The following is a 12,463-nucleotide window of genomic DNA, read 5'->3' as shown; positions in this document are numbered from 1 at the left end:
TGCTTAACTCAAATAAATTAAATATTTATTTGAAACTCATAATTTTATAAGTAATATTACTCATTATCCTTAAAAAATAAAAATTACTCATTTTTTTTAATATAGACATAACAATTTTTAAATTTAATGAACATATGTCGATTTGATTTATTCAACATTTTATTTTAATTTGACCGATGAAATTTAACCTCTAGTACTCATATTTCAAAAGGAACCTTTTCTTCTATAAAAAAGGGTGAACTTTCGAATCTGTATGATATGGTTGGCTGTTCATAAATGAAAGCCACTACAATCGCAATATGCACATATACAATTTAATTTCAACTCATATACAATTGACATGCACATATAACTGACAGATAACTTTAATTTATTGAACCAATATGAATCACCAATGAAGCACACCATGTCAAAAGCAACATTGGAACATTCTGTCATCAGCCTAATAAGCCAATACCATTGCCATTTGTTGCATAACAAAGCCAGACGACGAAGTACACTTATGATCCCAGTAACTTTTTCCATTTAGCATATGCTAAAACGACCAGGAAAAGTAATATGGAAACTGCAGTCATAGCCCCGACAATGGGCCAAAATATTCCATTTTTTGTGTATAATGTGCATGGAATGTTCATACCAAACGCACCAGCTACCAAAGTCTCAAAAGCAATAGCAAATGATGCAATGGTCAATGTCAATTGCAGCTGGATAAGCTCATTCCTGTGGTTATCAAGTTGGATGTTGACATAGTCTTCAGTGTCATCAATATACTCCCTAACCTGCAAATCATTAGCCAATAAGTAGGAACCATTGCACTTATGAAGAACAATGGAATGAAACAATAATCAAGATTCCAATCAAATTGTCATAATATTTGATCTGCCGGTCAAATTCAGCTAACATTTTAAAATCATTAATAATTTGTTGAACCCTAAAGTTTTATGATAGATAATTTGTTGAACCCTAAAGTTTTATGATAGATCCAGACTATTTCTAAATCCTACAAAAAAGCATAAAATTGTACTGAACTACCAGTACCACTGCAGAGGAAAATATAAAGAAAAGTTTTGTAAGCTAATGATAGGGCCCATGATTATAAAAGCCCAATTGGAGAGAAAATGGTGAGCTGGCAAGTTTGTTAGAGAGTGGAGGGGAAATACACGTGAGAGGGAGTATAAGAGGTGTGTAGGAGACAAAGAAAGAATCATTCAGTTAGGAATGTATGGTTTAGGCAGAGAGAGAAATGTCTCTTCTCTGAGGAGCTTATGCTCTAGACTGCAATTTGAAGACTATACTTCATTTCATCATCAATCAATAATAAACAACCCAGCTAGCATACTTACTCATCTCTGCTCTATCAGCTAGTGAATCCTAAGGGCAGCCTCTTAGTAGTATATTACTGAAACTAGCAACAAACAACCCAGTTTCCCTCCCTTGGTCCATCCTCAAAACAAGAGAAAACTAAAAGGATACAATATTGTTTGTACGCTAAAAAACAGGAGTTGTGACTAAGTTTGTGTGGACAGTGTTTTGTATACAAACAAAATATGAGTGTAATAATATAAATTAGATACTATGCTAGAATTGAAAGAGAAAATAGCAGTTCTAATCTTCAAAGATTGACATGAACGCGAATTAAAAAAAAAATCTGGTCATATGAACACTTACAGACAATATCTTGTTACGAGTCCCATCCAATTGCATAAAATATGCTTCAAGCATCATCTCCAAGTCCTCCACATCATTATCATCGCTGCTAGTCACAAGACTTCCACTTCTGGTAGAATTGATTCGTCGAACAGAATGTGAGGTATTTAAAACGTTGTTCGAGGCGGTGGCTCCCAAATGAACGTCAAGTTGTTGATTCTGCAACCACTTCCTTGTCAAATAGAGTTGAGCCATGTCTTCATTGTCATCTAACAGATGTTCAATCTCATCTCGCACCTGTACCAGTGGACCATTAATTTCCAAAGTATGATATCTTAGAAAAACAGAACATATAAACTAATACAAGGCAAACATCTTTCTGTAACAAACTGAGGGCATAAGCCTACTATACAGTTTCCTAATTGAGGGCATAATAAACCTATTGAAAAATGTAAGAGAAATTTAATCAATCAAAAAGGAGGGAACTAGTTTTGCCGTTTTCCAGGACGGCATAAATAGATGTATACTATACGTGTCCAAAACTCGAAAAAACTCACAAAAGTTAAAATTTACACGTGACTTCTTCCTAAAAAGTTGTATCATAGGTACAAAAACATTTTTGTCTACACTTATAGTAACAGAATCACTCTAACTGGTGTCTTAACCAGTCCAAGTCCAACAAAATAGATTGCATATAAGAATACAAATAGTAATCCAATTAATCAATCATTCAGTCATTGAATACCAAACTTCCACATCCATCTATAGCTAGCAAACAAATTATTTTCAGTAACTTAACAAGCAAACTCAGAAAATACAAAGATTTAACAGTTGAAAAACACAAACAAACACAAAGGGGTTAGTTATTCTAATCATAACTTATAAGATAGGGGGCTTAAGCAGCACACACCTTTTGCACACGTGCAAGCAAACGAGTAAGATTACTCTTCAAGCTTCTAACATGTTCAAGATTCTTAGTACTGACATTCTTAGCCAAAGCATCCAACACAGGATAAGCACCTTTCTCAAGTTCAGCAACATTTTTATCGAGATAAGTACACACAACTTCCAAAGCAATCTCCAACACCTGAAATTCAAACGGAAGCGGAAGCTCTTCAGCCCCCTCAGGCAGAGACTCATCACCACCACCACCAACACCTCCAAGAAGCTTAGGTTGAGTCTTATGTGGAAGCTGTTGCCTCAATTGTTCAACAAACGGTAGAACCTCTTGACGCAAAGGATCAAGCAATAAAATCTCTTCAGCTGTAACAATTGCTTTTATAAACTCCAAATTCACCACCATAGCTTTCTCTCTCGCTATAAACACAACAAATAAATAAGTAATTAAGAGACATGAAACCCTAATTCATAAACTAAATTGAAATTAAAAACCCTAAAATTGAATTACCGAGGATATTGGAGGAATGAGAGAAGACAGGGCCGAGAATTCTGAGGTCTCTAGCGGGAATAGCAGCATGGCGGATGATGGTGTTTTTCTCCCACTCGACGAGTTCAGACTTGCCGAACCGGTCGAACCGCATCCATAATCTAGCACCACCGGTTTTTTTCTTCGGTTTAGGGACTAGGCGATTCTCAGAGGGTGAACCGGTGATTTCGAGCGTCGGCGGAGGAGAGCGGGGAGGCGGTGAGGGAAGTTTGTTGGAGCGGCGACGAAAAGAGAGAAGGTTCTTGGTCTTACTGGTCTTTTTACCCCCCATGGTTGTTTCATTCAGAAATTAATTATGAATAGCGAACGAAAGAGTAATTGGTGTTCTGCTTCAGATTCTGATTCTTCGTCGCTGTTTCGATCTTCTTCTTCTTCCATAAACGAACCAACGAACGACTCCAACACTCTCTCTTCGATTATTTACTTTGAGAAAGAAAAAGAGAGAGAGAGAGAGGAGTGAAGACGGAAAAACGAATATCTTAGCTTATTATGAATTTACGATTAGACTTTCAATTATACTGCATAATCAATCAATTTTAAATAAATTTTATAGGAAAGTTTGTTATATAGTTTTTTCAAAGAAGGTTTGTTTTGTTTTGAAAGGAAGTTTGTTATAGAGTTTTTTTGGACGGATGTTGTTATAGAGTTTTTTTTTTCACGGTAAATAACTATCCCATTTTTTGTTTTTAGCGTTACAATTTAACAGAGACAAAAAGAAAAAGAAAAAAAATGAGTCAAAATTAAGTTTCAAGTTATCTCTCTCAGGATGAGGGATAAACTTCATCTTTGTTATTTATTGAATAAACTTTACACCCTCCGGTCACATATATAAGCAAAAAAAAGACATCAATCTTTGGTCACAAATATAAGCAAAACCACAAGCACACTTTTTAAGACTACTATTCCTAATATACCCCTTGTTGAAAATCACACCTTTTCCCATGACACGTTTTCATTATGCTTTTACGTCTTCCCCTTGCTGTTGCGGTACATTTTCCCATAACACCCAATATTATATTATAAAAACACATTTTCCTTTGAAGCCATTTACATCTTCTTTTCATCTTGGGTCCCTGGAACAAAAAGTTTATAAAAAATCAAGAAAGAAAGAAATAAAAAGAAAACTCATTTGAATCAATTTCAATGAAACTAACTAACTTACCTCTAAATATATCATCAGCTTCACTTCCAAAGATATCATGAATGTTGTTGTCTAAACCATGGCCACCAGTGACATTTCCAACATCATTTCCGCATTCATCTTCAAGTGACGGAGCAACGTTCAAGTCGAAAATGTATTCTTCATCGGAAGGCTGCACATTTAAGTCGATGGGTAACATAGCTCTGTTTTCATTTACCGGCGACCTATCGGCAACTCCGTCGGAATCATTATAAGGTTCGTTCAAGTCAATATCAAAAGCCATATTGAAGAACACTCATAGATGGTGATAGTGAACATGTTCATAAACTATTTATAGGAACATGATATGGAATGAAAATTAAAGTGTCATTCAAATGAAAATTTTGGCGCCTACACCAAATATTTGGTGTTTATAAATATGATTTGAAATTGTTTCAAAAATTGAAAATGGGTGAAGTTTGAAATAATTGTGTGGTTAACTTACGGCTCTGCATATTCTCATGTGTTTGAAATAACTCGTTCAAGTCTGATTAATTGATGTTTCCAACAGAAAATGAGTAGCTTACGGCTGTGCATATTCTCACGTGGGAAGGTGTAATAACAAGCTCCTGCAAAGTGTTAATTTTAAGAAAAGGGCAATATAGTCCATTTAACTTATGTTTTACACAAATTCTAGAAAATTAATTACACCTAACTGCATTTCTTAATCACCGTGCAAGCTGTTTTTTTTGCTTATATATCAGACCGGAGGGTGTATCTTATAATAGAGATCAAAACAGTATAGTTTTAAGCAAAGAATCCAAGTCAACATATATAATAAAAAAAAGTCCAAATCTCGAAATAATATAGTTTTAGTTAAATAGTCCGAGTCAACATATATAATAAAAAAAGTTCAAATTCAGGAATAGTATAGTTTTAGTAAAAGAGTTTGAGTCAACATATATAATAAAAAAAAGACGGATTAAAGGGTGAAAAAGAATTTTTAATTCCTTAATTAATGTCAATAGGGGCACTTGTTAGCATTACTTTTAAAATAAAATGATAAAGGAAAAGCTTAACCCAAAATAATGTTTGAACTTTTATATTTTGGTATATATAATAGCGTCAAGATGTTCACCAACATTTTCTAGAAGAAAAATATGAACTAATGTGCTTGCCTTTCCGTTTTTCTAATGCGTTTAATATTATATTTATTGGCTTAATTACTCTTTTGGTACCTTAACTTATTTTTTGGTTTCGTTTTGGTCCCTTAAGTTATTAACGTTACAATTTGGTCCCTTAACTTACTTTTTGATTTCGTTTTGGTCCCTTAACTATTAAAAGTTTCGTTTTGGTCCCTTAACTTATTTTTTTGTTTCGATTTGGTCCCTTAACTTATTTTTTGGTTTCGTTTTGGCCCCTTAACTTATTTTTTGGTTTCGTTTTGGTCCCTTAACTCTAATACATTCATCCTAACGTAAAGGACCAAAGTGGTTGACGGAGGAAGAGTTAAGGGACCAAAACGAAACCAAAAAATAAGTTAAGGGACCAAAACGAAACCAAAAAATAAGTTAAGGGACCAAAACGAAACTTTTAATAGTTAAGGTACCAAAACGAAACCAAAAAGTAATTTGGGACCAAATTGTAACGTTAATAACTTATGGGACCAAAATGTAACCAACAAATAACTTAAGGGACCAAATCATTAATTAAGCCATATTTATTTTATCGTATTTGATTATAATTTTGTGGAAGTATACCATAATAACATATATTACTCCTATTGTAATGCAATTGTTCCTTGGAATTTATCTAAAGATTTAAATATTATAATACAAAAGATAAAATTACAATTATAAAAGATTAAAATAGTACGATATTTTGACATATGCTGACCTAACCCATCAATCAGGATAGTTAGAAAAAATCTTGAGCATATGCTGCTTGCAAACACCCTAAAACCGCATTCTGTCTAGTGGTCATGTCAAATTTAACTTTCATATCCTGAACACTTTTACTAAAAAGGGCACTCGCCAAAACATGTTGTGCTTTAGGAGGGACAATGTCCTTGCAAGTAAAACTGCTAATGTCAAAATATGGAATTGTGCCACGAAGACCATCCAAAACATTATCAAAATCCGAGTCCATACCCCTTATTCCACTTTATCTCAAAATATGATCTTGTAGCACCCAAGATTGTGTCCTGGAATGGAGGCCACAAAAACGTATGAGGAAGCCTCTACTGTTGAGCACAAACCCAACCCCCAAACCTAATAGGTAAAGAAGCCAACCTCCATTGATCCCCAAAGAAAGGACCGCACCCAACCACAATGTCCTCAACCAATGCACGCAACTCTTTATCAAATAAGATAGCCACCTTCTCATGTGATTCAGTTGCACGTCCTTAGGCCAAAGGAAAGTTTAACGATACGCGCATGCATGATCAAAACCACATGCATAACTCATTCCTTGAACAACACACTTTCTCTCTTTCTCTCTCTCTCTCTCTCTCTCTATCTCTCTCTCTCTCTATCTCTCTCTATCATTTCTTCAAGGGAATTATAAATGTCAGACAAGAATGAACTGCTTATTTTATAATTCAAAATATAGATCTTGAATGTGCATCGTCCGATCTTGATCCAACTACCATTGATGTTTAATTGCACAAACGCATGATCTTCTGGTAGGGAATCCGAATTTGAAAACAGAGGGTAGGTTAACTTACCAATGTGCGATTTTTGGATGATTGATTTAGTGTTGTAGTTTCATACGAACGAGGTTTGAGATAATCTTGTATATTATAGACGTTGTCTGTCGTTTCCAGAACAAAATTTCTTGAATAGCAGCACTAGTTGGAACTCTTTCTAGCCACATTGGTATAACAAAATTCACATATAAAGCCTAATAATTTACAAGGTAGTATTTCATAATTGTCAACATATGGAAATTTTGGTTAAAAGTATTCCTGATCTGTAGCATGCAACATTAATATGAAATGGTAAATTTCAAATACTTTAAACAATACTCCTATTCCACTACGTTTAATAAATAAATAAATAACGTGGTTTAAGCCAAAAACGAAATTCTGATGTTAGAAAACAGGAGGAGTCACGTTTAGCTCGAGAGCAGTCACAACAGTCACAGGAGAATTCGCGATTGCTCCGAGAGCAGTTTCAGAAATTCATGGAGTCTTCTACACAAGGCCATTCACATCTACCTCCATATCGATCTCATCGTTCGAGTTAGGATTAACATCTGTGTCCACCTACTTGATTATTTATCATATTATTTTGAAAATTTGATTATAACTTTTAGTTTAAAGTAGATGTTCTAATATTTAGTAATTATTTCAATATATTTTGATGGAAAAGATAAGTAGTGTGATTCTTGTGAACGCAACCAAAAAGGTTTTTCATCAAATATTAATGTGATTTTTATCCAATTTTATCATATTAATGTATTTTATATTGTGATTTTTCATCACCTTGTATTTTAATCGAAAAGTGTTTTGAGAAATAATTCAGAAATTTCCTGACCTAAATTCAAGGCCAGAAAAAAAAATTCCCATTCAGAAATTTCCTAAACTAAATTTAACGCAAAAAAAAAAAAAAAATCCCTTTGCGATGAAAAATCAGCAAATCTCTAAAGTTCAATGTAGCGTCGGCTGTCTATGCGTCGCTACTCAAATTCCCAGATGTTTAGCGGCGGGATTATTCCCTCTGTAATTTGCAACGGTTTTTCCCTCAGTAATTTGTATTACGTCAGTATTTTGTGACGGAAATCTGGGTTACTTATATCCATAATATGACAGGTTTAGCGACGGATTTTTGGTGTTTGCGACCCTATGTCAGCCGCCGCAATCAGTGACGGACTTGATATTTCATCGCTAAATTGTTCCGACCCCATTATTACGACGGATTTTGCGGTGTCACAAATCCGTCAAAAAGACGTTTGCTACGGAATTTTGACTATTTTGCGACGGAAATCGGCCGTCGCTAAATCCGAGCTTTCTAGTATTGGGAAAAGAACAAATTTGGGCTATTTCATAGGAGTCCCACATATCAATAGCTGCTTCGTAATTGATTCTAAGATAGAACACACAGTTTGAGTGATGTGTTGATGGAGAACCTTCTCTACTCTATTTACAATAATGTATATAATTTTTTCATATAAAACAAGCCTTATGACCGAATATAGATCAGACACAACAAGACTTGCATGTGTAGAAAACTGAGTTGGAGAACAATTATACAACCTCAACAAGTAAAGCCCTTTGATGGCAGTGACCATAAATTGCAAATGAAAAATACAGAAATAAGAAAAGGTTCAATGATACAGGGAGTGATCTGGTAACAAGAAAGCATGCAAAATTGACAGTACTTCAAAAAGGCTCAAAACTCTGGTGGAGGAACTTAGTTTGAAAGAGTATGAATAAATGATTTTCATTTCTTTAAACAGAACATATGATGTATATTTTACTTTCCATTTCCCAGTACATAACATACAGAAGATGAGTTTTTTCTTTCTTTCTTTAGATCTTTGCGAAATCATTTTGAGCAGAAAATAAATGTACGTGAATCAGATAACTGATGAGTAGAAACGTGGGCTGTGTTACTGTTATCCAAGAGTAAAAGCTGGTTACATGAGAAATGAGATAGAATGAACAGTAGAAAATTCCGAGTTATTTTATAGAAGTCCCATATCGAAGGGTCCATGAAGCACCATATCACAAGGTGTATATATAAACAGATGCGAGCTATTAGAGAAATTCATACCATCATTCCCACATTTTTGAACCTGGTTAAAAAATAATGAAACGTTGTTGGTTCAATTGCATTAGCTTGAGCTGTGAGGAGAGCAAAGAGAATTGATTGGATCTGCTTAAATTGATTAAGCAGTGTCTGCACATCATCTTTTCTCTCCTCTTGATAAGCTTATGTGATTGCGTAGATGACCAAAACAGTCAAAATATTTAACAATATGGATAAATATAAATTAGTTATATATTTTTTTTTTCAAATTATAGACACCCTTATTTATTCATTTTTAAAAGGTAAGTTTTCTGCAATAATTTATTATGGGACACTGTATAATACATATGGCTTTTATGAATCAAGACTGATATGTATTTTTTATTTTATATGTAAATCAGTTCACATGTTTTTGGTTTTTGTTTATGTATTTTTTTTTGTTCTAAAACAATTTTTGTAAGTTATAAATGTTCTGCTGTTGGTTCTGCCATCATCATTTGTTACAAAAACACGTGTGTCTAATGATAGCTGACATGGCGACGTGTGTGATGTGTCATTCCTCGTTGCTGAGTCAGAAAGTTAGAGGATTAAAACCAAAAAAACAAAATTCTTAAAGGTACCAAAACCAAAAAACTAGACGACAATAAATCCAGAAAAAAATAAAAAATTCAGAAAATTCTTCATCTTCTTCCTTCTATTTCTTTTTCATCTTCTTTAACACCACCTTCATCAACATTCATAAAAATCCAAAAAAAAATCAAAAAACAACAACCATCAGCATCATCACCATCATCTAATCACTACACACCATCAACAACAACATCGAATTTCATCATCAAAATCATTCAAAAAGTAGGAATTATTGAAGAAACCTTCTTTAATCCAATACATATTTTGGAATGTCGATTTACAGGGACGAAAACAAAAAACACGCGAACTTACATAGACGATTTGTATATTTATGCCTTTTATGATATATGTATTTTGTTAAAGATTAAATTTATATTTTTTTCCCTAAAAATATAGGGAATTTGGATTCTAGTCACAAGAATAAAAATAGAATGTTTTAGTTTGCCCAGTTATTCAAATGTCGATTTATGTCCATGTCAAAGTTATAACCAATTTATGTTTAAGATGTGTTCAAGTTTTACAAGAAAAAAAAAGATGTGTTCAAGTTATGTTAATCTATTATGTCCAACCTCCTCCTATATGTCCAAATTATGCGCTGCAAGCATGTTATTCAACTCATACCTTTCTTAACCTTTTGGCTAAGATCAAGTTTAATATATGTTCTTATCAATTTAATATTGATACATGTTGGCCAATGGCTCACACGATATTTTGCATTGTATTACCGCAATTGCTTGGCACATCCCAACAATTATTTTTTAGTGCTATAATCTTAGTACTATAATCTTTAGTTTTTTTGTTTTCTTTTGGGACTTATCTCTCTCTCTCTCTCTCTCTCTCTCTCTCTCTCTCTCTCTCTCTCTCTCTCTCTCTCTCTCAAATGTTTATATTTTTTTTTGTGTTAACCCTATGGTTTTCAAGTGAAATAAGCGCAGATAATCTGGAGTTCGGCCGAGTTGTAAGTAAATTTGACTAATAATTGTTCCATCTAGGAATCAAAATCAGATTTTCTTGAACAATTCGTCTTTGGTGGAGCCATTAACCATTTGAGCTCAATTACTTGATCATTTGTTTATGTTCAATGAATGGTTAGTCTATATATTTTTATTTAATAATACTTACTGGGGGCATTCCAAATGAGAAGTGGTAATTTTGAGGTGCCTATATAATTGAGATATTATAAAAATTATGCCTCTATATGCCAATTCAACAAAAAAAATAGTTTTACATGCACTTTTGATCACTTTATTTTCAAACAACTGAAGTTTTGATCACTTGGAGAAGTCTGAAATCCAATTTTGTATTCTTCTAAAGTTTGATACATTTATATTGTTGGTGGAAAAATCAAGGTCCATTCTCTACATTTTCCTTTATATTTTGTTTTAATTGCTTTTAACACAATATAGATAGAGTTCTAAATTACTAGCTATCTGTAAAATGTCGCTGCAACGGAAGTTCATTGCAACCTGTTTAACTTCCTTTGGTTTCTAGATTATAATGGGCAAGTTATCTAAAGTTGAGTTTATGCAATGTATAATATAAACTATGTCCAAATGTGCGCTCAAGTGTTTATTATTTCTTACAATGGAAGGATAAGGTCAATGGGTCTCTAGAAACATGGAGCATGACAACAAATATTACACTTGATAAAATTCAATGAATATTTTGTAACATATCATAAATATTTTAGATATACATTCATAAATATTTTAGATATGCATTTATTTTGTAACATTGGTCAATTTTTAAATTTTTTCCACATAAAAGATTCTTCAGAAAGTTACTAATGACAATACAAGTTAATGAACAAGACTAATTGTTTTCACTATAACTAGAAACCCCCCCACAATGCAAGTTAAGTTAATGAAAATAAGGTTAAAAAATAATGAAGCACTCGGAGCATAATTATTAAATAAGTAGGCATCATCCAATCATGTCCTCAGCTGAGCCTTTCCTTTGTCAAAATCCTTCTGAAATCCCTTCAAAAATCCCAAATCTATTGACCAAAATACCTGTATTTAATACTTGTTGATAATAATCTTTAATGATCCGACAATTTTAATTGATTGAAACCGAAAAATAATACCTATCTTGAACATGATATGCTAGTACATATCACAAAGCTATGCCAAACCATCAATCTAATTCTCTCTAAAAAAATCTTTGATTTATAAAAAAGAAAAATAAGATGAAGAGCACAAACTTGACATACAAGATAGCTAGCTGCATTGAAGATAGATGTGCCAAGAGATGTCTTTTGGAGCTGCACAATGAGAGCGCATGAACAAACCCAATGATGAACACTGAAGAATGTAAAGTTTTATACTTGTATAATTTGGAAAGCCAAAATACAATCTCAACAAGTTTGAAGGGGGGAAGTGAACAATGGAAGAAGGATCGAGACAAATGATGAGTACAAACATGTGTTGTGTCCAACATCGAAGATTAAATGAAGCATTGTAACACATGACGTATATAAAATGAGAAGTGAGCTTGCTGCGCAATATGTATCCTATTTCTCTCGCATCTTTAATGAATAAAATTAAAAAAATGTCATCAGTTTATCACGTGTTTTGGGAGCTGGTAAGACTCGTGGCCGTGCTCACAGATGAGTGGCAACTTTGTCTACAATGGATGCAAATGTGCTAATGATTATAGTAGTTAAATGTCTTTCACCGATAAATTATGTCTTGCACCAATAAATTGGTTTCTTTTGGTAGAATGACAAAGGAAAAAAAAAGAACCCTTGATGTGTATCAAGCTTCAACACAGTCTCAAACTTCGAGCAACAATTATCCTCTCTAAACACATGTTGGAAATAAATATTAGGAATATGTTCATATAATCCAAAAATCTTCTACAAAGAAA

The 12,463-nt window shown here is 33.4% G+C and overlaps 1 protein-coding gene and 1 pseudogene across 1 annotated transcript; one reads left to right on the top strand and one right to left on the bottom strand.

Moving 5' to 3' along the window:
- Positions 1 to 202: 202 nt before the first annotated feature.
- On the bottom strand, positions 203 to 3,552 carry MGT6 (magnesium transporter 6). The gene is made up of 4 exons (XM_085705226.1): positions 3,056 to 3,552; positions 2,558 to 2,964; positions 1,669 to 1,944; positions 203 to 779 (listed from the first exon to the last, which is right to left on the bottom strand). The coding sequence occupies exons 1-4, from the start codon at positions 3,363 to 3,365 to the stop codon at positions 501 to 503; spliced, it is 1,272 nt and encodes a 423-aa protein (XP_085561352.1). The 5' UTR covers positions 3,366 to 3,552; the 3' UTR covers positions 203 to 500.
- A 6,660-nt stretch (positions 3,553 to 10,212) lies between these two features.
- LOC146933442 (U2 spliceosomal RNA) lies at positions 10,213 to 10,325 on the top strand (annotated as a pseudogene).
- The last annotated feature ends 2,138 nt before the right edge of the window (positions 10,326 to 12,463 follow it).

This window comes from Medicago sativa, chromosome 4 (genome assembly GCF_051527215.1).
Source record: "Medicago sativa cultivar Bolivia chromosome 4, Bolivia_mono, whole genome shotgun sequence".
In the NCBI taxonomy this organism is placed as follows: domain Eukaryota; kingdom Viridiplantae; phylum Streptophyta; class Magnoliopsida; order Fabales; family Fabaceae; genus Medicago; species Medicago sativa.
This window is presented reverse-complemented; position numbering and strand designations above follow the sequence as displayed.